The following is a 26,112-nucleotide window of genomic DNA, read 5'->3' on the forward strand; positions in this document are numbered from 1 at the left end:
ATTATAGCAACGAGTCATGTGGACTATAGAACACTTATTTATTATCAAAGAAATTTTCGACCAGTCCTCTGGTCTTCTTCCGAAGGCGCCACCCGTCTGGGATAAAGGGGAACATAATAACCACCGAAAAAGTAGAATACTATGTGTTACTTATTGTATAATATATTGCTTAAAATCACTTGACAAGAAATGCTTTCGTTTTCAACAACGCAACATCGGTACATAAAATCCACCATCTAAAACACATTTTGAATATAGAAATTTTATTTGTTTATTTAAACTTATTTAACCAGGATATAAGTACAAGAGGAAAACTACATTGTTATTAACAGTGGTCCTGGGCAAAATGCATAACATCGATGGTTGCAAAATCTAACGTTTCTAGGCAACTGTCAATACAAGATACAATGTCACCTATTGTTTAAAATATCTTTTCCATGTTTGTAAAGCAGTTTTATTTGATTAATATTCAATTATAATAATACACTAATTAAAACTACAGCTTAGCTCAGTCGGCTAATCTGGTGGTAGCCACTGTGTGTGCGCCGAACCGTGGAGATCTCTAGGTCTCCGGTTCAATTCCCATCGCTGCCTCTCCTTATGTTTCAGCTAGAGGGCTGAAATACAAGTTACAATAGCGCACCGTCTTTCGGATGAGATGTTTAAGCCGTTGGTCCCGTGTGCATTACGGCCCATGTGCACGTTAAAGAACGCAGTACACTCTTCGGAAAAGAGTAGGGGATTGTCTCCCGGTGTACTGTCCAATCACCACCAGAAGGACCCCACTGGAAATAAGTCTTCTACTAGACTTTCGTGGGCCATCCTTGGTGTTTACACCAAATAAATCCAAACCACTCCAAAAACAACAGTTATAGGTTACCACCATATTTTAATAAAAATTTATGAAGTACTGTAATTTTATTGCTTTCTTTTATCATTTACAAATTAAGTACAGTGTTAGAATAATTAGAATAATTGAATAATATAGGCTCAAGGAACTATTCAACATTATCTTTTATTATTTTAGGCCTGATTTCCGTATATTTACTACAATGTTGCTACAACGTTTTCACTACATTTGTAACACTGCGTTATTGTCCCCGGCCTAATCAAGAACAGACTAATCAGATTCGCAAAAACTTGTTGTGATAGCATTTTAGCAATTTTATGCACACAAGGTTTTACAAATCTTTGATAAAATTCTGTTTTCAAAAGTTTGAACAAATGATTTATTCTTGATATATTATAGCTATTAAATGCTATATCATAAGCAAGATTCATTCAAAAGGACTTTTTTTTTTCTAACAAATTAATGTCTTATCTGTTACCATTTATTTAATTTTTTACACTACAGAAAAATAAACAATTCTGACATGCAAACAAACCAGGAAAACAATTGAGCAATGGAGATATAAAGGTTTGTCCAAACGATCAAATTTTCTTTGAAAAAAAAACAGCTGTATGCCCATATACAGACATAATGTGCCTATATATGTCCATGACACGATGTCATCATGCCAATATTTAGATATGTCACATTTTTTGTCAAATAAAATTGATAGTCTGGTCAGGACTTATAAACAATTATAATGTAGAAATTGCTGTTTAGCACAAAAATAGGCAAAGTAAAAAATAGCTTTTGAATTCTATCACTAATAAACTATGTCTAAAACAGATCAGCCAACAAATTGAACAATTTATTTATAAAATATAATTATATATTATTTCAAATTAATTCATTGAAAGTTAAACATTGAAAGACAAATTATTTGTATTGAATATTCTTTAAAAAAAGCTAGACTGAATTATATTGTGTTAGGTTAATCCAAGGTACCCAGTTACCACTGTGTAGCCTTGGGTCTGCATTGACATCTTCTGGCTTGTTAGCTTCTGGTACAACTGTTGGTAGAATCTCAGCTAGCCTGGCTAACAGCTTTGAAACTATGTCTGCAAGTAAACAAAATATATAGTTATTGAAAACTATGATTTCTGCATTTTAAGTTACGATATTATAAAGTATATTCATATGATGTTATAAGTATTTGAGAAACTGAAGATTTATGAGTGGATTATCCCCATGACATGGGATGAGATATAAAATTCACCTGGCCATTACAACTGCAAATGAACTAATTAATTAACATGACTTGTAATTGCTCTTGTTTCATCAGTTGTTCATAATTAAATCAATGTATTTTTCAAAAAAAACAAAAAAAAACAAACAAACAATTTTAAAATTTTGGTTTGTAGATCAATAGAAAAGAATAGACAACTACTCAGTAAAACTTCCAATAAGGCAACTGTCTGGGTGGTGCAAGTTTTTGGGGTTTTTTTGGGGGGGGGGGAGAGAGGCGTGCACCCTAGATATGCTACTGATCCTCAGTTTATGCTCTTACCTGGATGTTGACCAGCAATATTCATATATTCGCAAGCATCATTTCTTATATCGAATAAACATGGTGCTTTAAACGGTTGACAATTTGTTTCTACATCTGGTGGCTTTGGTGGGCAATGAACCACAGATGCCTGCGGGTTTGCATTTACAGGTATAACAAAATCTGGAACAAACAAAAAACAAACAGCAATTAAATCAGAGATTATGCACAAAGCACCTGATGAAATACAGTCTGCATTAAATTTAAAGCTTAGGTGATATAATTCAATATTTTGAATTGCAAATTTACATCAAATTTATTAATTTTTAATTGAAAATTTTGTCCTTTCTTTCAATAAATACTACTGTTTCTATATTCTTTATTCACTGAAATGAACCTACACAGACATCCTTAAAATTAGAATGATTTAGAGAAATGTCAAAAATGTAGTATAGTAGCAGTATTAGTCAGTGTATAAAAATGGAAAAAATGATTAGGTAGCACTTTTTGAACTAACAATGAACTTTATTTCACAAGCTTTCACCCCAGTCAATGGGGCTTAATCAGGTGAGTTAGAGAAGTGCGAATCATTGAAAACTGAATTTTGTCAATCTGAATTTTACTACTTTTAGTATCTTTAACATATTATAATATTAGACAATTGTTAGATTTTCTACATTAAATCATATTTAATAAATAACAAACCTTCATCTGTGTCTTTGGTAGGATACCAGCCATCCCATGTTCCATTGTAGTTGCTATTAACAACAAGCTTATAGTCTCCCATTCTTATGGCTGAAAAATTCCCAACAGTATCGAGATTGTGAAGAACCTCTTTCCTGGGACTTGGCTCGCCACTATTTCAAAGAAACGAATTATTCAAAAGCATTTAATATCAAACTTAAAATAAGGTTAAATAAAGTTTGTGTTGCCAAGCCCAAGTGACCATAAATCTTGAAAAATATATGGGCTTTGTAGTTCATTCATTCATAGCTCAGGGGCAGTGCAAGTATTTTTTGGGGGGAATGTGCCCCCATGCACCCCCTGATATGCTGATTTATAGTAAAAAAAATCTTTACAGACTGACCCTGACTTCTAATTGTCTGTTTGCTTGGGAAACACAACATTTCTTTTTGGCCTAATGTTACATGTGGCATCAATGCCACTGATTTAATATTCAGAGAAAAAAAGCAGGAAAGTGAACAGTTTTAAAACAAACCTAGAGATAGTCTGCCATAGGTTATATCCATCAAGGTTCTTCAGTTTGCCAGCATCACCCCCAGCTAAATGGTAAATTGTTGGTAACCAGTCACATACATGAACCAGGTCTTCCGAAATTCTGCCTGGTTTCTTCAAAAGCGGACTGTTCACAAATCCAACACCCCGGACACCGCCCTCCCAGAGGGTAGCCTTGACACCGCGCAGAGGGAAGTTGCTGGCGCAGTTGTAATCAAATCCGCAAACAGGACCACCATTGTCAGTTGTAAATAAAATGACTGAATTATCATATAAACCAGTCTCCTTTAGACTTGCAGTGAAGTTTCCTATAGCATCATCCAGTGCAGAGACCATAGCTAAAAAACAAAGAAAAATTGCAATCTACTGTAAATTCTCTAATCACAAGACACAAGTAAGTACAGAACCATCTCTTGTAACTTCATAGAGATCACTATCTTCAACCTCATCAGTGAAATCAGCACACCCAGTCAGCTAAATTGAGTGGTAGTAATCCTATATGCTCTGAACTTTGGAGATCTGTTGGTCCTTGGTTCAATTCCATTGATCTCTTGTTCTGGTTTAGCTGGAGGGTTGAAGTGTCAGTTAGTATAGTACACTATCTTTTGTAAAGAAAAATGTAAGCCATTGATTGTGGATACTTTAAGGTTTTTGAGGATAGAACCCCTGTGTAAAGAACAATCACCACCAAAGTTGCCAAATCTTTAATATGTTGAAGATGAAATTGTACATTGAGAGCATTGTCATGGTTATAATCATCTTCATTGTCACCACCACCACCACCACCACCACCACCACCAGTCCACACTGCAGACAGTCTCCTCAAGCTCTTCCAACTACTCCAATCCTCAGCTAACCCGATCCACCCACTTTTTCCATTAATCCTTGCCACAGTCCAAACCAAATTCATTACCTGTTTTTCCTAATTAATTGCATTATGATACAATAACTAAACAGAGTTATCATAGTGATGTTTACCTGCATACACTTTCCTCTGTTTGTTCTTAATGTATGGGAATCTATCAATATACTTCTGTGGTGCCTGTAATGGGTCATCTTCATTGGCACTATGAACAGCTTGAAATGGAAGGTACAAGAACAGGGGCTAAAATGAAAAGACAACCACAGATTAAGAAAATGTTACATATATGCTAGTTTTTAGTAATATGTGCTTAATAAATATACAGCCACTACCATTACCATTACTAAAAAATCCATCTTCTTCTATACTTCTCTACTTCAGTTCAGATTTCTTTCAGTGCTTTTCTAGTATATGTGCTTGTTTGTAATCAAATAGCTGAACAGAAGGCAGGGGCGCTGCAACTTATTCACAATGAAATAGTGCTATATAAGTGTTGTAATGTATAAACTTTTTTTGACCTTTGACTTGTTGTGCTGCTCCAGTATATTAATAGCTTCTTTAGCATACAGCTCAGTCGAGTACTGCCCAAATGTAGGTTTGTAGACTTCACCATTCTTGTGAAAGTCATAACCCCAGAATGCATGCTGCAAGTAAATATAAACGAATCATTAGTAATATTCTTAATAGCATAGGACTTGAGAAGAAACATACACTACAAAGCAATGCCAATTTTTTGAAGGTAAGAAACATCAGACTCAACATCAACCAGGACATGTACAGATTGGGCATATTTAGGGTGCAAGAAAACTTCATTTATTCATATATGTATTTGATAAATGGATACCCACAGAAAAGTGAATAATAAAAGTCCAGCTTATACTTAATAATATTCATCTTGTTTCAAATCTCTGCTACTGCAACCTCTTAATGTTATTGTTTCACAATACTATATGTGGCAAAGACAAGCCAAACCAGTCACTCGTCACAAAAATCAATTTTTAGTTATTAATACAGGGTTAAAGAGTAAAATTAGAGCTATAAAATGCTAAAACAACCATTTAAACCCGATATTTAGTTATGAAGTTACAGGAGCTTAAACATACAGCTATGTAAAGAACAATATTTCAGAAATCAGCCTTTAAATTTTTATGATTTCAGGCATTTCTTGGGCAGAAACTATCACCAAATCGTTAAAAATTGTTGTTTTAACATTGAAAATGAGGAAAATAACAGCATAGCATGATGTATAGATATATAAAGGTTAGTTGAGTGCAATAAAATAGATTTCCAAAATTCCGACATTCCAGCATGTTTTGGCCATTATCTCCAAAACATGATTTGCGATGAGTGACTGGTTTGGCTTGTCTTTGCCACATATACAAAAGTACTGTATTGTAGTTCCTTCTACTTTCCACTACAACCTGCAGTAAAATTAAGTTAAGGAGACTGATAGTCTGATACTTATTTATTAACTAATTTATTAAACAACCTAGCAAACCATGGAATATCTCTATGAACCAAGCACCTAACAAAACTTTAATGATACTAGATTTTTCATTGTAATTGTTACCTTCCCAACAGCTTTTGAGTGTTCATCTCTAATTGACCTAAACATTTCGTATACTTACAGACTCCCCTTTTATTTTTTCATTTGATGTGTGAACAAAGTAATCTTCTTTACCGGTGTAGTAGCCCAAATGGTAGTCAAACCCACGATAAGTGGGAGTGTACTCTTTGGCAAAGAATCCTAGGTGCCACTGGGTACAATAAACAAGAAGACATTAATAATATTTGAAAAAAAATAAATATCATTATATGTATTTTCCTTTGGTTTTATCATGTCTTATTAGAAATATTTTAGATTATTAGATTTTTATTATATTTATACTTTTATATTTAAATCTATTTATATTTATATAAGAGAATAAAGTTGAAATTATTTGTATTAGACCACAACTTTAATCCACTGGTCTATTTTGTTTTTAAATCATTAAAAAAAAAATTTAATATATCTTTAAACAGGATAAAATAGATTTCAAAGACTGTCAATTATATTGACAATAACTGACAAAACTACGTCATTCATATCAAATTGACAAAAACTCATTTAAGTACTGTACATATGCATAATATTTAGATAATCTAATTATAATATAGAGTCCTCATAGAAGTCAATAGTCATTTTCAGATACTTATATCCAGAATGATTGCTTTCATTTAGAAAAAACAAAAGATCATAATTGCTCACAAATCTGCCAAGTTTTCCAAAAACAAACGGCAAACAAATTTAACAATACAGACTACCAACAAATATTTATATTTTTTTCTTCAAGCAACAACACTACTGCAGTAAAATAAATTATCAATTCCATTTCAATAACTAAGACATTTGGACTAGAACCCTGGACGCCACATAAAAGCCAAATGCAGTGTAATCCACATGTTTAAACCCCTATTTACAGCTACTGTATGCTGTTCTATCTAATAGTACAAATGTTTATAAATACTAAAGCAAATACCCAAATGACAGACTGATAGAAACTTATATTTAGTTGAAAGACTGCAAGACACAACTCCTTAAAAAAATCATAATAATCTCTACCGAGTTCAAACACTTCCAAAAACATGTTACTTGGAATAAACTGAACATGAACTAAAGACTGCATCTTTAATAAAATGCCTTCATGAACCATCAAGTACACATCTTACCTCAATATCCTACTTACCAAAAATTTATTTATATCTCCTCATAAAACCATATTGACCAAAAATAACATATTAAATAATTATTGTGAATTTTGTCAATAATATATTAGTATTCAATAAATAATAATAAAATATAAATTGTATCAATCTTATAGCGAATAACAAAGTGTCGTCTCAGTATTATACTTACAAATATGCAGTATTATGAAACCTGGGTACATGACTTGTTATTTATTTAAAAATTAATTTTTATTAATTTTTTTTTTAAATGCAGTATATTGTATATGACAGCATTGTGGAAAGTCATTGTCGCCAATGTCCCATGACTCGGTACATGATGATGATATTGAAGATTAATGAATTTATAAACTTAATGTATCTAATAACATGCATTTGAATGTGTAACATCAATTATCAAGAAGAAACAACATAGTGATAAATGTCATGCAAGTTAATTTAAAACAAGTAAAATTGGTAACAAACTGATTCAATAGTTACTTAATGAGATATTGGTTCTATGCATAGCAATTGTCAATTTAGTTAATTTACAAACAAAAATTGAAACAGCTATAATGTGGGTACTTGGTACAAAACTATTCACTGTCTGAATGTATATACATTTGTAAGAAAAACATTTTGAAAAGAAAAAGAACAGCAACTAAAGCAAAAAAAAAAACAAACCAGGATATAATTGATGGTTGAATGAATTCAGATTATCAAGGAAAAAACTAACATTTCCAGACAGAATTAAAAAGCACAATGAATACTTGATTCAATATTAAATGAAGAACATGCATGTTAATTTAATGACTTATGAAGTCCATTGAAAATGAAGAATGTCATTAATCCAAGATTTATATTTTTGAGATGAGGAAGAAGATTGCAAGAACATGAGCAAGTTAGAAACTCCTTGATAACGGTGGATGCGGGAGATACAATGAAGACTAAAATGCAGTCGTGGTTATACCTTGGAGAAGTTGAATGATGAGGTGTGGTCAAAGTAGTCTTCTTTGCCAAGATAGTATCCAAAACTTGAATTAAATCCACGGTTTATAGGCAGGTACTCCTTGGCAAAATGGCCAAGATGCCACTAATAAGGTGGTACAAAGAGAATCAATATGAGAAATTTAACATTATAGTGTTTAGTATTTTTTTCACGATGCATGCAAAACTCACTAAAAGCACACCAACTTGGCTAGAAATTAAAAGATAGAACTTTATACTTTGTATTATTCTGATTATTATCATTATTAAAATTATCATTTATCATTACAAATTCTCATTTGCCTACTACAGCAGATGAATTAATATTATATGGTATACTAATCCGTATCATATGTATTCACTATTATTTGGCAAAGTAATTAGTTTTAAAAATATTAAATTCTAATTTGTTTTTTTTTTATCTTCAAATGATCATCCTATTCTTTATCAAAACAATACAACATTACAAAGTTTTAATCAATGAAAACAATAATTTAGTTCTTTTATTTTATATGCAATTGTTATAGGTATAGTAGAAATAGCAGACATGACCTACCTTACCAACCATATGGCTAACATAACCAAGTGGGGCTAAGTGTTCAGGGATAGTGGTCTCATTCGGCCTAAGCCCATCTGGCTGGGCAGCAGTTATGACACTATGAAATAAGCCTGTAATCATGGCAACAAGAGTTTAGTATTTCTTTTCTCTTGACAATATGAATTGTTACTGACGTTTTTTGTAAAGTTTAAGAGATTATCTTCAAAAATGTAAAACACTATATGTAATATATTTTAATGAATAGTTGTTTTTGTACCCAAGGAAGTAAATATGTGAATATGGTATGACATGATAAAACCTAAAAAAAAATTTAAATTTTATCTCTTGAACATGTAATTCCCACTTTTGCTTTAGGTTTCTTTGCTATTCGAAACTCATACATTTTGCAATATATCCTTGAGGAAGTACAGCATTTGTGTAATGATTATTGAAATAATTATAAAAACAAATTTATATAATATTTCACTGATATGCATCTTGGTGACCTATAGACAATTCCAGGAAACTTTAATTCATAAGAATAACAATGAATGAATAGCTTAATTTGTCAAAATAACTTTCTTTATTTTGACAGGAAAGTTCAGAGAACAATGGAAAATCCTCTTCTACTTCTGCACTTTGAAAACACAATAAATTTACTACAAACTAGACTTAGAGCTGAAATCTGAACATCATGAATAGTTCACGTCCGAGATGAATAAAATGGAGGGCATACAAACAGTATGAATGTATATAGGCTATTATAGTAGTATTCTAGTACGCAAACTTCAAACCTAAACTGATGATTGTAATTGTCTAAGAAAAAAAAATCTAAATCGTATCTAAAACCCAACTGCATTAATTAAGAATTTGTACATGAAAATACTTTGGATGTCAAAATATTGCTTGGACAGAACTAAAACAATTGAAAAAAGTTTTAAAACTCAATTTTGTTCCAATAGTTTTTCTGTGTTTTCCAGAATGTGAAAAGAATATGAACAAAGGAATCTTAAAACTTGAAAACAATTCTCCATACGACCTCTATAAATTAGCCAAAATACTGTATATTTTACCATTATACCTATCTCCAAAACTAGCTCAAGACAAAATTATTATTTTATATCAACGCTCACTATGTAAATACTTTTATTATAAAATTCATAATTTCATGATAATTTGGCAGATTCTGCATTTCATAGAATTTGAGAAATAGTAAATTCAAATATAAAACTAAGTATGAAATTAAAATAAATGAATAATAACAATATTTTATTAAATATTTCAATTTTCCCAACAAAAATCATTATTAAAAAAATTTCCATTAGCACTGATAAGACTACTGACTTCTATGAGGCTCACAATATATATTATTATTTTGCTAAATAGCAAAACACACCTTTCCAATCATCACTGTAGAATAGCCTAACCCGCGGAGATACTGAGCCACTGTTGTCTCATTTGGCCTGAGGCCAAATGGTTCCTGACCCATAATGACATTATGGTACAATCCTGGTAAAAATTGATAGAAATAAATACAATTCATGTACAAAATGACAAAAATTTAACCTACAATTTTACATAATATTAAAAACATTGTATTGTAATATTATTACTGCTATAATATAACTTTATTAATGATGATTCTCTATATAAAAGCTGGCATATTATATTATCTATATCAAAAGCAATGTTACATTATACAGGTTTCCCTCCAATTAAAGACTACTTTTGGGACCAGGATTTCCATGGTCTTTAGCAGCTTTGGTCTCTAATTAGAATAATGAAGATAAAACACATTTGTTAATATGGGATACACAGAAATGTGGTCTTTAATCACTGTAGAGGTGATCATTAATTGGAGGGTCTATAATTAGTGGGAAACATGTAGTAATATTACTTGGTATGGAGAAGTGGAATACAAGTGTCGTTATAAATTCCTGTAGTATTATTATGGCATCATAGCTTGGGATAACAGCAATCAATAGGCAATCAGAAGGGTGGTCTAGGGTGCGAATCCTGAGGGAGACAATGTTTTTTTAAAGAACCAAATTACTATAAACGAATAACTAAATAACTTGTTAGTGATACCTGTATGGATTGGATGTCTTCCTGTCATGATTGCACTGCGTGTGGGGGTACAGATTGGTTGTACATAATAGTTGAAAAGTATCACTCCTTCATATGCTAACTTATCAATATTTGGTGTTGGTATTTGTTCAGATCCATGAAAGCTAACATCATTCCAACCCTAAAGAGCAAAAAGACAAATTTTAACTGTAAAAAACTTCCGAGAGATATAAAAATAAATTTTATTTTTATTATTTATACGACAATGCAATAGTTATCTTGATCTTTCTACCAAAAGCACCTGCAATTTTCTTATTAACTAAATTATAATTATCTCCTCTACCAATTGCTACAGTATCTTGGAGTAAGAAATTAATGTAATTTCTTTATTTCTTACTTCCATCCTTCTCTAACATCTTTCAAAAATAAGCTGGCTAAAAGTAAAGAAATTAAGTCTCGTCTTACACCAAAAAAAAACTTTCTGTATCAAAAATAGGATATGGGCAAAAATTAATAGGCCTGTCAACAATCTGACAATAATTGGCTTTTTTTGTTGTTGTTTAAGGATTAATTAAAATTACTTAGTATATCAATCAAAACCACAAGTAACCCTCTAAACTAAGCCAGGAAAATCACAGCTGAATGACTTTTGGTTATAGATAATTAAGCCCCTTAAGGTAGTTAGGGACGTCCTGGGTACGACATTAAACTCCATCTGGTCGAAGCGTTGGCAACTAAACTGACAACCCTCTCAAATATGTCTTAGTGGCTGCTGAGGGGAGGGTGTTTATGGTCACCCAGCAGCAAGAAAAACCAATAGCTGAACAAAGGGCAGATGAGCTCCTCGGAGTCAATGGCCAACCATTAATTAGTTTAAGGAATAGGAGTAGTTTAGTCTCGTTGTTATTATTGCTATTATGATTATTTTTATTTTATATTTATTATTTTATTGTTATTTGCTTTTTCTCAGTTGGCCTATATTATTTCTCTGTAAAGCGCATAGGGGCAATGTGCAATATGCGCTATATAGGTATAACATTATTATTATTATAATATCAAATAGTGTAGTTCTTGGAATTTGTAAAGTAAAAATATGTTAAAATAACATGGAATAGAAAAGAATATTTTACCAAATCATCTGCTACAATAAGAATAATGTTTGGTTGTGTGGATGTATATTTAGATGTAACTGCTGTTACACAAATAACAGCAATTATTGCAATTAACCGATCAATGGAGACCATCCTAAAAGTATTCTGGAACAAGAAAATAATTGAGATCATAACATGTATTAATTATAAAATATCTTAATATAATATTTAAAAAAATATAAAAGAACCCAAAAACACCCCCAAAATCAAAAAAAAAATTCACACATTCATATGATCATGATTAAAAAATAATAAAAGCAAAGGTATTAAATATATATAGCACTCTAACCATACACAGACAAAATCATAGTCATTGTCATTTCAAAAGGAATGCATTTTAGTTCCTACTAGTACAAGAAACTGTTATCTGAGGTGTATGGTTGATGATAATTTTATAATGTTTGTTAATATTAAACTGAATATCTAGTAGTACTTGTTTAACAAAGTTACCTAAGTTTTACATCCATAAACTTTTGCCAAACATGTAGAAAAAACAATCTGTAGTAATGAGATACAGTAACCAAGACAAGAATAGACCTATAAATAACATATCTGGCACAAAACCTGATTGGTCTGGTGTAATACTTTAAAATAAAATATTAAAGTAGCACAAAATTTGACCAAATATATTTTTAAAACTGGAGATACTGATTATTTCATATTAACTTGCTAATAACAAAATACTGCTTGAAATGTACATCGGACCATAGAGATAGGAACTTAAGTGCTGATAGCAGTATACTTTGTCAACACTACAGAAAAGGTTATCGAAATTGCTTGAGAAGCACCATGCAAACCATCCATGTCACTCTGTGGGGATGTCGCTGGCGCGCTGGTTACTACCTTTGGCCTACAGAGAGAGGCCTAGCCTAGGTTACACTCGTGAGCACATTAAATTCTGCCACAGTAAATAATGCAAATATACAATTAAATTAACTAAAGCATTGACAAAGACCTACACAAAGTGTAACTTACGACTATTTTCTGTAAAATGAGTTTAAAACTGCCGGGATGAAAATGAAAACCGCAAAGTACAAACAGGCAAACGCTACGCGTCAGTGACCATGCAGGCTGTGTTGTGTTGATTACTGAGGAAGGAAGATCATGTGATAGAGCAAACAGTCAAATCACATGATTCAGGGACCTGCACAATGTCAGTAAAACAACAAGTTTGAATTGTGGAATGGAGCTCTCTGATGACTGATGAGATGACAATCTCGGGACTACTATCGGGAATTGTAACTTGTTAATTTCATATTTGTTTTCAGGTTCTATTTACTCATAATAATTAATAATCAATAAAACAGTAATTTGACTCTTAGATACATCACTCTCTCTCTCAGTCAGGTACAGTGTCTACACATACAGTAGCCTACAGTACATGTGTGCAGAAAAGCCAAATAACTAGGCTAATTTCCAGGTGTGGTATACCTTGCAATCACTCTGAGCTAAACAGTACCTGCTTAAGACCATGTTAGTTAAAACAATAATTATTACTGAGTATTAACAGTTCTACTCTACTCCATTAATGTTTGAACGTTTCGCAGGTATTAAGTGAATGGCGCATGCCAGCCGGGTATCAGCAGGTGACAAAAATATCCAAAATAGGGGCAGAAGGCTCCAATCTTTGCCAAGAAGGGTCTATGAATGACAACAGTAATTCTAAACCAGATAACAAGTGATGATTTTACTAGGGGAGAATTTCCCCTTGAACCTGTTAGTATTTGGGATTGCTATGACAACAAAATAATGTCTACATCTCCTAAATGCAAACAAGACTTCCCATATCAAGCTAACCTACTATCATGCTTTTTAATACAAATATGACCCACTGGGCAGTCACCTTCAAACAAAATGGAGATAACCTTATGCAAGCTAGTGCATTCTTTGAAAAGGCAATTCTCAGATAGATATAGCTAAATATTCAATATTCATTTGTTTTGTAGCATGCATGTAATTTAAAAAATCTTTCATTTATGATATTTTTCCCAATTTAAATACCACATCATAAGCCAGTATTTATTTTCACAGGTATTTGTCTTCACATTTGTAGTGTGAAGACTAAAATAAACAACTAATATCATTTTTTGTGTAGGGCCTAGACTTTAAGATGCTGTGTACTATGCTGCTCATGATGTGCTTTGTATATGGACATGGCAGTCAACCCCACATCATTTTGATTGTAGCTGATGACTTGGTAAGCTATTAAAAACCTCTTCAATTAAAGGTCATCTTCCTGTAGCGCTCAACAAATGTCTATTTATATTTATAATATATTTTTCTAAAGACCACTATTAGAAAAGAGATCTGTACCAGTTCAATCAATCAATTTATAAGTTGTCATTCCACAAAAATTAATTGTGGTACAAGATAGGGGTTAATTGAAGTCAAAGAGGAGGAGGTCCCATAAAAATAAAGAGAAGAAAATCATGCAGTGTAAATAGATATTAAATTAAATTTGATTTGATTTATGATATGAAATGATGAATAAAAAAATGTAATTTGATTTGTAATTATTTTTTTTTCAAATCACCTAGGGTTGGAATGATGTCAGTTTCCATGGGTCTGACCAGATCCCAACACCGAATATTGACCAGTTAGCCTATGAGGGGGTAATTCTTTTTAATTATTATGTAGAGCACATCTGCACGCCCACCCGTAGTGCCCTATTGACTGGCCGACATCCAATTCAAACAGGTAACTTAATTGTTATGTCTTTCAACTAACCATGTCATCATCTGCAATACCGTCCTCATCATTGCAGAAATTAATTGCCAAAGCCCAACTGACCCAAAGTCTTAAAATGTTAGGGTTGCCTTTCTTTTTTGGCAAATATATTTTTCCAAGGTGGAGCCTAACCATGGCATATTTAGAAGTCTTAAAATGGGGGTGCTGATGGTGGGGGAGCGCGAAAATGAAATGGGGGGCTCGATTATCAGTTGAGGAGCACTAATTCGCAAAATAAGGTGATTTTTAACTACTTGACTGTGATTTTTTGGGGGGTGCGTGTAATTTTTGGAGGGGGAATGCGCCCCTACAACCCCCCCCCAGATACGCCACTGAGCCTAACCATACTCTTGTATGAGGTTTGAAAAAAAAATTAAATTGTGAATGACTATCCTCTGATTTCAAATTGTTGCTGTACAACACATTTTGTTGACAATATCCATTATTATTTGTTATAGTATTTGTTTATTCACCCATATTATAAATTAATTAATTAATTAGAATTAAGTGATTACTGTTGACCGTCAGTGTGTGAAAATCCTGTGGGAATTTAAGCATATGTTGGTTAAATTGAAATTTGACTGTTATTTTGTAAATGACTTAATTAGCTCGCATGAAAGAAAATGTTACAATTATTTCCCAGGTCTGTTCCATGGAACAATAGGGGCAGCCGACCCATACGGACTGAGGCCCAATGAGACCACAATAGCTGAATGTCTACATGAGCTTGGCTACTCTAATCACATGGTGGGAAAGGTACAGATGATGCAGAATTTGTTAATTGTGATAATAATAAGGATCAAGGCCAGATTGCCAAAAGCCAGTTTGCTAAATGCCAGATTGCTTAGTCCACTTTGCCGAAACCCAGTTTGCTGAATGCCAGTTTGCCGACTAAAAAAACATGAGGGATCGGGGATATGATATTTAATCCTTCGTTTCATTTTATTTCTAATTTTAACTGATAGCCATGCCTTCAAGTGTGTTTTTCCACAACATTGTTGTTTTCCAATATTTTGCCTTTTAATTTATATAAAAATATGGCTTCTCCCTGACCCACCCATCATGTTTTCAAAAGCACAGTATGTATGCTGTACTTCTGTACTTCGGTGACGACAAGATTCGGCAAATTTGGTTTCGGCAAACTGGGTTGTCATGATTTTGATGAAGTGGGTTCCAGCAAACTGGGCTTCGACAAACTGGTTGAATACTGTTGATAATGAGGATGATTATGATGAGAATGATAATGATGATGATAATTGTGATAGTGATAATAATGATGATGATGGGGGATGATGATGGATGATGATGACAATGGAGGTTCAAGTGGCAGGCATATCCCCACTTTTGCATCATCAGTTAATCATTTAACTACATACTCCATATATTGCATGTGATTGGCTTATAAGTGAGTGAATTACCTTTTCCTTTCAGTGGCACTTGGGGCATTTTGCAGAAGAATATATTCCAATAAGAAGAGGATTTGATACAACCTTTGGATATTATCTTGGAAAAGAGGATTATTTTGACCACACTTCAACTGTATTTGCCAACAAGCAATACGTATGCTTAATTTTTATATTTTATATTTATATACTAGTAACTACCAAAAAGGAACAGTACATTTTAATTCTCTATGTTTCATTTTATTGCAACTCTATGTATATTTTGACAGTTATGGGGATTTGATTTTCATAAAAATGGTGAAGTTTACAAGCCTGTGTTTGGTCAGTATTCAACAGAAATATTCACTGAGAAAGCAGAAAGCATTATACGGAATCATGTCAATTCAAAAAAGGTAAATATCAGTCAGTCAATCAACCAATCATCAGTATGCATTATATTGTTTTATGAGAATTTCAGATGACAATGAAAGCCATTTTTCTTTTAATTTAAAAAAAAAACATTTATTGGTGAAATCAAGAAAAAAAATCTTCCTCTTTGGTTTTTGTCTTTGCAAACTTTTTGCCTCCCGAACTAGTATCAGTGCCAGCCCCCCACACCCACAACCACTCGGATTACAAAAGGTAAGAATGTAGACCCTGGACCCTACTATCATTGCCTGAAAATAGACCTCCTTATACAGTTATCCCTTCCCCCTCTGAATGTGTGTCTTCAAACCACCACTCACCATTCACTCTCTACGTTCTTCAGTCTTATAAATCCTGGAACCCCACCTGATCATAATACCTTTACCATATTCATTATTTTGTTCATTCTTGCAGCCCTTGTTTTTGTATCTACCGTACCAAGCCGTACACAGTGCTAATGAAGACCAGCTTCTACAAGCACCACAAAAATACATAGACAGATTTCCACATATAGATGTTAAAAAGAGGAAAATGTATGCAGGTACAGTTGATGTGAAATACATGGATGTGTGATTACTCTTTATTATCATGATCATATCACTTCCCAATACTGTACACATATTGATAATAATAATATTATTATTATAAAAAGTAATACTTTTCTGATAATTTGAAAATATTAATTTATTTTTTTTATTGAGATTATTATTATTAAATACAAGTACAGTACTATATTTACCCTCGCCACACAAAGAAGGGTGATAATGACAATAATAACATAATCGAACGTATGGGGTTCAAATTTCACTCTTTTTATTATTATTTGTGCATCTTATCTTTCATATTTTTTTTAAATGTTTAATATGAACAAATAACAAAAATAACAAAATAATTAAGGGTTTGTAATCTCAGATTATCTTGTTTATATTGTATTGTATACTGTAAGTACTATATTTTATAAATGTTGTTGCATTACTTTTTGGGAGTAATAAGGAACCTTAACTTTGCAGTGACTTAGTACACTTTTAGGTGTTTGTTAATGTTCTTGATTTTGGCAGTGCAGAATAGGAAAAAAAAAGAATTTTTAGATTTGACTATAATTGAATTGAATGTGTTGTTTGTGAATCTGGTGTTGTATTTTAATGTCTTATTCTGTAATTTTAATGTATTTTAAAATTTCTAATTGTAAATGTAATGTACTCAATATATTTTCCATTTATATGGACGAAATAAAAATTGAATTGAATTAAATTTAATTGAATTGAATGTACATATTTTCATATCTTTGCAGCCATGGTGTCTGCATTAGATGATGGAATTGGAAATGTCACAAAAGCTTTAAAATCAACCGGCCTTTACGAGAACTCCGTCATCATCTTCACCACTGACAATGGCGGACCTGTGTGTGGCTTTGACGGAAACTGTGCCAGTAACGAACCATTGCGAGGTTCAAAGCGCACTTTGTGGGAAGGGGGAGTTCGTGGGGTTGGTCTGGTGAATAGCCCACTGCTGGAGAAGCCTGGCAGGGTGTCAGAAGACTTGATACATGTCTGTGATTGGTTTCCAACTATATATCACCTTGCAGGGGGTAACAGCAGTACTTTGAAGAACCTCTATGGTGTTAATCAGTGGGACACAGTCTCAAGGTACAGTATAACTTCGATTACCCTAATATTTATTTTTGAATGATTGAATAATCGTTAGAATTATTTAAAGATTTTAAAATATTTTTCTTCATTTCTCTTGTTAGTGGTAAACAAAGTCCTAGGTTGGAAATTCTACATAACATTGACACTGTTGGGAACTACTCCGCATTAAGAGTTGGCGATTATAAGTTGGTTGTTAACAGTTTGTATCCTGATAAGTGGAATGATTGGTATCCAACTGAAGGTCAAGGAAAAGGTTTGTTTGATTTTTACGTTTTAAAAATGTGTTCGGGAATAATATTTATTTGTAAACTTTCCAGTGATCGATTTCTGCAAGTCACACGAAGTGATTTCATATCAGTTATATTATGAACAACTCGCCATAGGCAATTTTAATTGTCTAAATGAATGGCTTTAATGCATTTCTTATGGTCTAGACAAATCCAATTAGAAAGGGCGCTCTCTATTGATGCCACCATTGATGGGGACTTTCTCAGTGCTTCTGAGTACATTTCATGTCCATGATCAGTGGTGCAAATTATTTAGAGTAAAATGATAAAGAAAATAAAATACTTTCTGTCCAATCATTTGTAGCAGATGATAGAATCCCCTCCCCCCCCCCCCCAGAGGTCCCCAGCTATGGCATCTAAAGAGTGATAAATATCACTGTAAATGGATCGGTCTATAATGACTGAAAAAATTAATGACAATATAATATAATTGTGTTGCAGTGAATCCAGATCCCAGGGCTACAGTAGTCCACTGCCCTAATAAGCCTACTAATGCTAGTACCAACTGCCAACCATTTAAGGCTCCATGCCTCTTCAACATCAAGCTGGACCCATGTGAATATAACAATGTTGCAGATATCTATCCAGGTAAGCTTAAATTAGTTCCAGGGCAGTGTAAAGTAGCGAGGTTACTTAGAAGGGTATAGATGTGCATTACGGGGTGTGGTGAATTTGAAATGCATTTAATTTATTTTTAAACAGTACAAGAACATAATTATAAATGAAACAGGCATATGCAAAGCTAACTTCACTAAAAATATATAATTTAATCCACTCAATGACATTTCAGTGTCACAACAAAATGCAATGAAGGAATAGTACCAGTAGTACAGGCTGCTAACAGTTGGGTGTTTACTTTCTCAGATATAACTTCTGAAATGAAGGCAAGACTTGATGAAATATTACCAACTGTTGTACCAGCAGCTAACAAAGACAAAGATATGAATTCAGATCCAAAGCTACATGGTGGGAACTGGGTACCATGGATTAAGCAAACAGGCACCAATCATGTATGAAAATGTGTTTGGTTCGAGTTTGTTCAGTTCTGTTGTCATCATAATTACTGTACCACCATCCCATCCTTGTTTGAACTGCACTTGCCTGTATCAAGGTTAATCGATATTTGCAAACAGCATAGGTGACCTTGGATACCGGCATACGCAGTTAAAACTATGAATTGGCTTATAGTAAAAAGTGACATTCCGAAAAGCAATAGACTGTGGAAATACCATTTGGAACAATTATAGACCACCTCAAAACAGACCACTTTTCTGTGATTCTGAATAAACACCTATCTACAGTTTATATCTATGATTATTTGAATTATATTTTCCAAATAGAGACCATAAAAAACCTGGTCCCACAATTAGTTTTTGGTTTAGAGGTGTATCTGTACATATACAAAATAATTTTAGTATGCAATAGAAATGCTTGTATATTTTGTTACAATTTGAAACAGGGTTTTGTACAAAGGTATCAAAGCTATTTGATACAAAAAAGATAGAATTTAACAATAAATAGTGAACAAAAGGGAAGCCCGCTATTGCATATAATTTTGTGCTATATAGTATGTTATGCACCCTTGTATATATATATGGGTGTGATACAAGATATCAAGCAATAAATCACCTATGTATTTTAATCTTGTTCATATTCGCTTATCTGAAAATTTATACTCTTTTAAACTTAAACAATTTAGTAATAGATAAATTTGTTTATTTTTGACTGACTTTAACTAAATTTTCACAACTCTGCAAAAACATCTAGTTTATGTAAATTAGACAATGCCATTGAAGACAAGACTACAAAATATTTCAAAAATGTGTTCAGAAAAAATTGCCTAATAAATAGTTATTGGACAGAATGTAAATTGAGCACATCATGTTTTAATGATTTTATAAATGCCACCTTATATGGTTTCTATTCAAATAAATAATAATAATATTAATACAGTATTATTAAACACTGTATATTCTACAATAAAAATAAATATAATACAAGTTAACACATTTTTCTTTATAAAATCCATGCTCTTATACAGTATCTGCCATGATCCTACAAGCAATCCACAAAATAAAAAATCTTTTTGTTTTCATTAATCCTCTGCACAAAAAATAAACAATATTCATGATTTTCCTCTTGATGTATGTCCACTCCAGCTGGTAATTACATTGACATTAGTAGACATATCATGCTTTCTAATATAAATTGTTCAATTCTAGTAATGACTTTAGAAGGGATTCCATGCTTTCTCCTGATATACATGTAAAATGAACATTTCTAGCCAATAATGTATTTAGACTTTAGCAGACATCTCTTACTTCTTCTTTACATACCCCTTCCATGCCTTCTGAATAACAGCAGCAGCTTCCCGTGCTTCATGGATCTTCTTCACTCGTAGTTTATTCTCCTTAACAGCTCTTACATAAGAAACCTCTCTATCATTATCTTCTACTGGAGCTGCTAAAAGCTTTGATGGTTCCGGAAGGAAGGAGCTTGGAAAAGAGTCTTTACGCAGTGGAAGTGAAATATCTGATGGAAGTTTAGGTGTAGTATTACTTTTAAATGAAAATTCATTAACTTCATTTTCATAAGCTCTGTTTGAGTATGATGGGAGAGATGCTGTACTGGGGAACATCTGCCTATAGGCTCTGTCAAATGGCAGACCCTTGCTATCTGATGAATTGAGTGTTGTCAAAGACCTTTGTAGAAAGTCTCTTGACCTTAAATCCTGTGCTAAATGTTTTGGGGATGTCGTAGAAGTTGAGGTCAGCTTGTCCTGAGATGGATTATAAAATGATGGTATATCGACACTTGATTGAAGACTCCCATGGCTTGCACCTGCAAATTAAACGAAGGTAATGTTAATACATACATCTAAAAGACAAACTTAAAATATAAGGACACAAAAGAATGATCACAATGGGATTCACTCCCCCACAACTGCTTTATGAAACACCCCCACAAAGTATAATAATGAAACATCCTTCAATTGGAGTGCAGTTTAATAGCACCTGCTTTCTGGTCCCAGGGTCCTGGGTTCAATTCCTGCCACAGCAGGACTTTTTATCACAACTAAAATCAACTCCATTCCCTAAGTCTCATAGAGAGATTTAGTATAAAGTTATAAAGCATCATTCTCATTCTGTAAGTGGCAAGTGTACTTGCTGCTGGATGTGAAGGAAATAAAATAAAATTTAAAATTTAAATTATATGCAACATGCAAATGAAGTCATTTCCTTACTCATCATAGTTGGTCTTGTCTTGGGAGTGGAGGACTGTCTTGCACCTAAATACTCGGACAATTTCTGTTGAAGTTTACTGAAGTCATCAGATTTCTTGACAAAAGAATGATGTGGTTCTGGTTCCGAAGTCTTATCTGGTGTAGAGTAGTCAGTCGCCTTCAGATCATCTCCACTTAAAGTCGGCATAGAATTGTTTTCATTTATTAAATTTAATGATGTCGCGTGATTAGTAGGTGCAACCACCATAGAAGTGCCTGCACTGTTGGTTAAGGTTGCTTTATCACTACCACTAACAAATGAGTCTTGTAACATGTTATCTAATGCTGTGTCAAAAGAGGTTTTTGATGTCTGGTGGTGAATTGTGGAAGCTGATATTTGGAAGTTTTGAGCAATACCACTCTTTTTAGCACCAGCAGAAAAGTCATTGCTGACGACAATTGCGGAAGAATCCTTGGGTGCCATAATTTCACTCTTGGAATTAGTGGAATTGTAATGGAAGTCAGTTCTCTGTACCGCATGATCTTCATGCCTCTTGTTCCAGGCATTCTTTGGTTGATTTTTGGCAACCTTAGGTGCTACATACACATCAATTGTTGGAGTAGATGTCATAGAAATTGTATTGCTGTCTTGACTGTCTTTTTCACTTGTATTACAATTATAAGTAGAAGCTTTCACTAACTTTCTAGATGAAATACTGGCTGTGTGAAGATCATGAGAGTTTGTGTTTCCACCTGAAGTATTACCAGCTTCCTTAGATTGCCGTAACATCTTTCTAAAGTCCTCGAGTTTCTGTCTGGTGACTTGTTCTTTAAGAGCCAGATGGCTGTTAACAGACTCCAACCGAACCTCATCCAGAACTGATTGAATCTAGGATCAAATATTTTTAATAAATAAAGTTCATATAATTAAAAACATGTAAGGACTATTAAATAAATTAACAGGTTGCCATAAAAAACACAATTAATTACCTTAGCCTGCTTTTCTTCTTCCTTTTTAAGGATCTCCAATACTTTCCTTGTATTTACTTTACCATCTTTTCCACTATTTTTGTTAGCTACACTTTCTTTAAAGCTACTAATTGTAGCCTCTAGGTCTGCGCTCCCTCTTCCATCACTTTCACTTCCAATCAAGGGATTACTGGACTGATTTTGTGTAGATGGTTTGTCATTTCTTAACTCCACTGAAGCAGCACTGGTGACAGTACAACTTTCAGCTTCCTTTTGATGTTGGTATTGTTGATCAATGATTTTTAATTGTTCGTTGACAACCTGAAGTCTGTTTTCATACCGTGTCTATCAAAATAAACTGAATCTTCTTAAATCTCTTTAGTCTTTTTGAGTGATAGCAGTTTTTTAAAAAATAATAAATTTGGTTAAATACTCTTAACTGGTGACAATATCTATCAATTGGAATTTTTGGTTTTAATTTATTATGTACTGGTGTATAACAAATGTTTAGTGAAAAGCAATCATACTTTGTTATTATTACACTATAATATAGTTAAAATGAGACTAGATTTAAATGTTTTCAGGGGCAGATCCAGAATTTTTCAAATGGTGGTGGGGGAGTTTCAGAATAGATAAGTTAGAGCACATAACATTTATATGCATTGCATGCATTATTAGCAAAACGGGGGGGGGGGGGGGTTCACATGCCTTCCGTGCCCCACTACAGGATCTGCGCCTGATTTTCTCAGAACCAAGAAAATTATTACGAAAAATTACACAAGTTCAATTTGTTACCATTCATCAGATTTACTATAGTTTAGGAATGGGATGTTATTCCAGCATTGATATTGACTGATTTTAATCATCTAAAGAAAGCTACCAATGAACCACAAACATCACTAATTAGAAGGAATTATCTACAAATATTTATATACAAAGCTTGTATACTAATATAGTGAACTAATGAAATTCTCAATATATTATTGTTTATTATGATTAGGTAGTCACATTAATAGCTTCTGTGTTTCCTTCTAGATTTACTGGGGTATGTGTATTATATTTGTATATGATCTGACTCACCCCTCGTTTAATTAGTTGCTTCAGTGCAGTCTTCTCCATTTCAATCTCTCCAGCGTCACCTAAGTTATCCTTGAGATTGCGGAGCAAGGCCCGTTGCCGAGCAACCTGAGATTTAACTTTTAAAACTTTCCCACTGTAAAAAATTAACATTATAATTTATGTAAAAAGTCATTTTGAACAAAACAAATTAATTTTATGCTCATTGTTTTTATTCAATATTATATTTACAGTATTTCATTAGCTTTTTATAACCTCCTTAATATTCATTGAAGATTGATTTATTTTTCTTAACAAAACTAAAATGCTAAAATATTCAATATATTTACTTCAGTTCTTTGTGCAGTAACATAAGTTGTTGTTCTCGTATACTTGTCTGAAATTCTAAAAGATTCTTTTTCTGTATCTTCTGGTCACTGTGCCTGCATTGCACACGGGTTCTCACTTTCTTTATAGCATTTTCTTGTTTCTTTTCAAATGGAGATTGATAACGATCATCCCTTTTTGAAATACCAACTGTGACGGCAGTCTGTAAGTTAGGTGTACTTTTAGACCTAAAAAAAAAAAATTCTCAATATCTTTTTTTAGGAATTATTTTAAATATAATTACATCCTTAACAACTGTGAAAGATAAAATCCAACATTCTAACTTCAATAACTAAAAAGTACAAATGAAAAAAATTGATTTGAAAGAAATATCCCACTGTGAATCCACTGTATTTACCTTATTGCAAAGCTTTCTGCAGATCTTGAATTGGGATGTTGCAGGACCTGCCTACCCTTTGACCTTTGCCCCACTGCATATGACCTCATCAACATTTCTCGAAGAAGTTGGAGACAAATTCTAAACTGATCCATATTTTTTATCCCTTCAAATGCAAAAGCGTGAAAGAAAATAACATGAAATGAAAAAATATTATATGAAAAAACTTATAAAGCGCGGTACTGTTTTATAATTGATATAATAATTATTGAAATATGGTTAACAATTACGGTATTTCAACTTGCTGTAGCCACTGCCGCACCACCGTCAACATTACCAAACCCGTAGCCAGGGGGGGTTCGTTCGAACCCAACAAACCCCCCTTTTCATGAAGTGCCTTTCAACAAAGGCTAACTAGCCTAGACTTTAGGCCTAGCCTAGAGCCTATCATCATTAAAAGTCCTATTTTAATACCTGATTGTTAGGCCTACCTAGTAACATAAAAAATTCAGGCCCCGAAACCTTGACTCAGAAATACCGAGATGGTATATATATATGATTATAATACGCTACAACCAACCATACAAATTTGTCTCAGTTCTTTTTGTTATTGATTGTCTTAAGTGAGTATAGTATGATACAACTTCCAAAGTGCTATATAAATAAAAAATGAAGAATAAACCATACTGGATTCTTTGGAGTTTGTATCATGCTACTGTTGTTAAATTACCAATTACCAGTACTGTAGTACTAAAGTAGTAGTTTTTTTGGTTGTTTTTTATCTTTTCCCAACTCAAAAAAATTACCTCTTTAATATATACATTTTTTTTTAATGTATGGCTTCTCAAATCAATTAAATAACACCTGTAAATGCTTAGAATGCTGGACAACCACCGGGGTTTTGGCCTTGGACCCCCCGGGGGCCCTTGGCAGCCCCTGGCCCCAGCCAATGGTCCTCGCAAGTACCCTTTCAGTATCAAAAAGAAAAATCCTGGCTACGGGCTTGATTACTACTATCAAAGTTACATGCTATCTTCACCTGAAGCAACAGGGTCCTTAATCTTTCCTCCGATGAATCCATGCATGATTTTGACACACCGCTTCCTTGTATCTCGGTCGATAGTTGGATCGGTCACAGGTATATCAGTAGGATCTTCTGGTACTTGTGCATTCTGTATCACATTGATAGATAGGTTTGCTGGTTCCTGCCTTCTTTTGCACTCATTACAAACACCGCTACTGACTTCAACGATCTAATAAAAATACATACAGTAACAAGGTGTAGCGATAATTACAATATAATTCATTGAGGGGACTTTATGGGGAAGCATGTGGCATAATGGCATGGTTAACGCTTCCAATTGAAAAGTTGTGAGTTCTAGTCCAGGGTTGGTGACACTGCTTGTGTCCTTGGGCAAGACGCATTATCTACAGTTTAAGTTAAGGATATGTTCAGATTACAGCCAGGCATACCTCAAGTCTGGTCATATTTCTTAAATTAGATTAAATAGCCAAGGATTGCCAATAATGATTTTATACCACTGCCTTACTCATAGGTGGTAATCCCTTTTTCATAAGACAAGAAAATATTAACTACATAATTATCTTACATTGTCAGTTTCTTTACAGGGACTTTGAATTCCTTGTTTCATGTTTTTTATTTCTTTCTCAAGTTCAAGAACTCTTTTCCTTAACCTCTTGATAATCATCTTGTCATCCAATTCTTCATTTCGACTGCAAAAAAAAAAAA

At 33.2% G+C, this 26,112-nt stretch overlaps 3 protein-coding genes across 6 annotated transcripts; 1 reads left to right on the forward strand and 2 right to left on the reverse strand.

The window, feature by feature from the left end:
- Nucleotides 1-869: 869 nt before the first annotated feature.
- Nucleotides 870-13,026, reverse strand: LOC117102884 (arylsulfatase I-like). Of its 2 annotated transcripts, none has more exons than XM_033243335.1 (11): nt 12,895-13,026; nt 11,899-12,024; nt 10,790-10,949; nt 8,720-8,832; nt 8,147-8,269; nt 4,992-5,117; nt 4,590-4,716; nt 3,595-3,949; nt 3,081-3,232; nt 2,397-2,558; nt 870-1,947 (listed from the first exon to the last, which is right to left on the reverse strand). In XM_033243335.1, the coding sequence occupies exons 2-11, from the start codon at nt 12,010-12,012 to the stop codon at nt 1,796-1,798; spliced, it is 1,584 nt and encodes a 527-aa protein (XP_033099226.1). In that variant the 5' UTR covers nt 12,013-12,024; nt 12,895-13,026; the 3' UTR covers nt 870-1,795. The 2 variants fall into 2 exon arrangements, with proteins under 2 accessions (XP_033099226.1, XP_033099225.1); XM_033243334.1 differs by lacking the exons at nt 8,147-8,269; nt 8,720-8,832 and adding exons at nt 6,102-6,230; nt 10,098-10,210.
- Nucleotides 12,991-20,260, forward strand: LOC117102883 (arylsulfatase J-like). 2 transcript variants are annotated; one of them, XM_033243332.1, is made up of 11 exons: nt 12,991-13,157; nt 14,015-14,116; nt 14,457-14,616; nt 15,290-15,402; nt 16,078-16,206; nt 16,319-16,441; nt 16,869-16,995; nt 17,746-18,100; nt 18,205-18,356; nt 18,832-18,978; nt 19,255-20,260. In XM_033243332.1, exons 1-11 carry the CDS (start codon nt 13,116-13,118, stop codon nt 19,404-19,406), a joined length of 1,602 nt encoding a protein of 533 aa, XP_033099223.1. In that variant the 5' UTR covers nt 12,991-13,115; the 3' UTR covers nt 19,407-20,260. The 2 variants fall into 2 exon arrangements, with proteins under 2 accessions (XP_033099223.1, XP_033099224.1); XM_033243333.1 differs by lacking the exon at nt 12,991-13,157 and adding an exon at nt 13,322-13,339.
- Nucleotides 20,261-20,398: 138 nt separating this feature from the next.
- On the reverse strand, nt 20,399-26,095 carry LOC117102882. Of its 2 annotated transcripts, XM_033243331.1 has the most exons (9): nt 25,973-26,095; nt 25,402-25,615; nt 24,384-24,528; nt 23,989-24,213; nt 23,663-23,795; nt 22,604-22,927; nt 21,635-22,502; nt 21,147-21,231; nt 20,399-21,092 (listed from the first exon to the last, which is right to left on the reverse strand). In XM_033243331.1, exons 1-9 carry the CDS (start codon nt 26,069-26,071, stop codon nt 20,708-20,710), a joined length of 2,478 nt encoding a protein of 825 aa, XP_033099222.1. In that variant the 5' UTR covers nt 26,072-26,095; the 3' UTR covers nt 20,399-20,707. The 2 variants fall into 2 exon arrangements, with proteins under 2 accessions (XP_033099222.1, XP_033099221.1); XM_033243330.1 differs by having other exon boundaries at nt 20,399-21,231.
- Nucleotides 26,096-26,112: the final 17 nt, after the last annotated feature.

This window comes from Anneissia japonica, unplaced genomic scaffold (assembly GCF_011630105.1).
Source record: "Anneissia japonica isolate Jap-2015-1 unplaced genomic scaffold, ASM1163010v1 scaffold597_len517326_cov190, whole genome shotgun sequence".
Lineage (NCBI taxonomy): Eukaryota > Metazoa > Echinodermata > Crinoidea > Comatulida > Comatulidae > Anneissia > Anneissia japonica.

Coding starts and splice junctions, on each gene's coding strand:
- LOC117102883 (XM_033243332.1), top strand. CDS start 13,116: ATGACTGATGAGATGACAATCTCGGGACTACTATCGGGAATT. Junction 13,158..14,014: donor CGGGACTACTATCGGGAATT/GTAACTTGTTAA, acceptor TTTTTTGTGTAG/GGCCTAGACTTTAAGATGCT. Junction 18,357..18,831: donor AACTGAAGGTCAAGGAAAAG/GTTTGTTTGATT, acceptor ATTGTGTTGCAG/TGAATCCAGATCCCAGGGCT.
- LOC117102882 (XM_033243330.1), bottom strand. CDS start 26,071: ATGATTATCAAGAGGTTAAGGAAAAGAGTTCTTGAACTTGAGAAAGAA. Junction 23,796..23,988: donor TTACTGCACAAAGAACTGAA/GTAAATATATTG, acceptor AATTTTTTACAG/TGGGAAAGTTTTAAAAGTTA. Junction 22,928..23,662: donor AGCAACTAATTAAACGAGGG/GTGAGTCAGATC, acceptor TTATTTTGATAG/ACACGGTATGAAAACAGACT.
- LOC117102884 (XM_033243334.1), bottom strand. CDS start 12,012: ATGGTCTCCATTGATCGGTTAATTGCAATAATTGCTGTTATTTGTGTA. Junction 5,118..6,101: donor AAAAAATAAAAGGGGAGTCT/GTAAGTATACGA, acceptor ATTTACTTGCAG/CATGCATTCTGGGGTTATGA. Junction 3,950..4,589: donor ACAGAGGAAAGTGTATGCAG/GTAAACATCACT, acceptor TTTGTTTTTTAG/CTATGGTCTCTGCACTGGAT.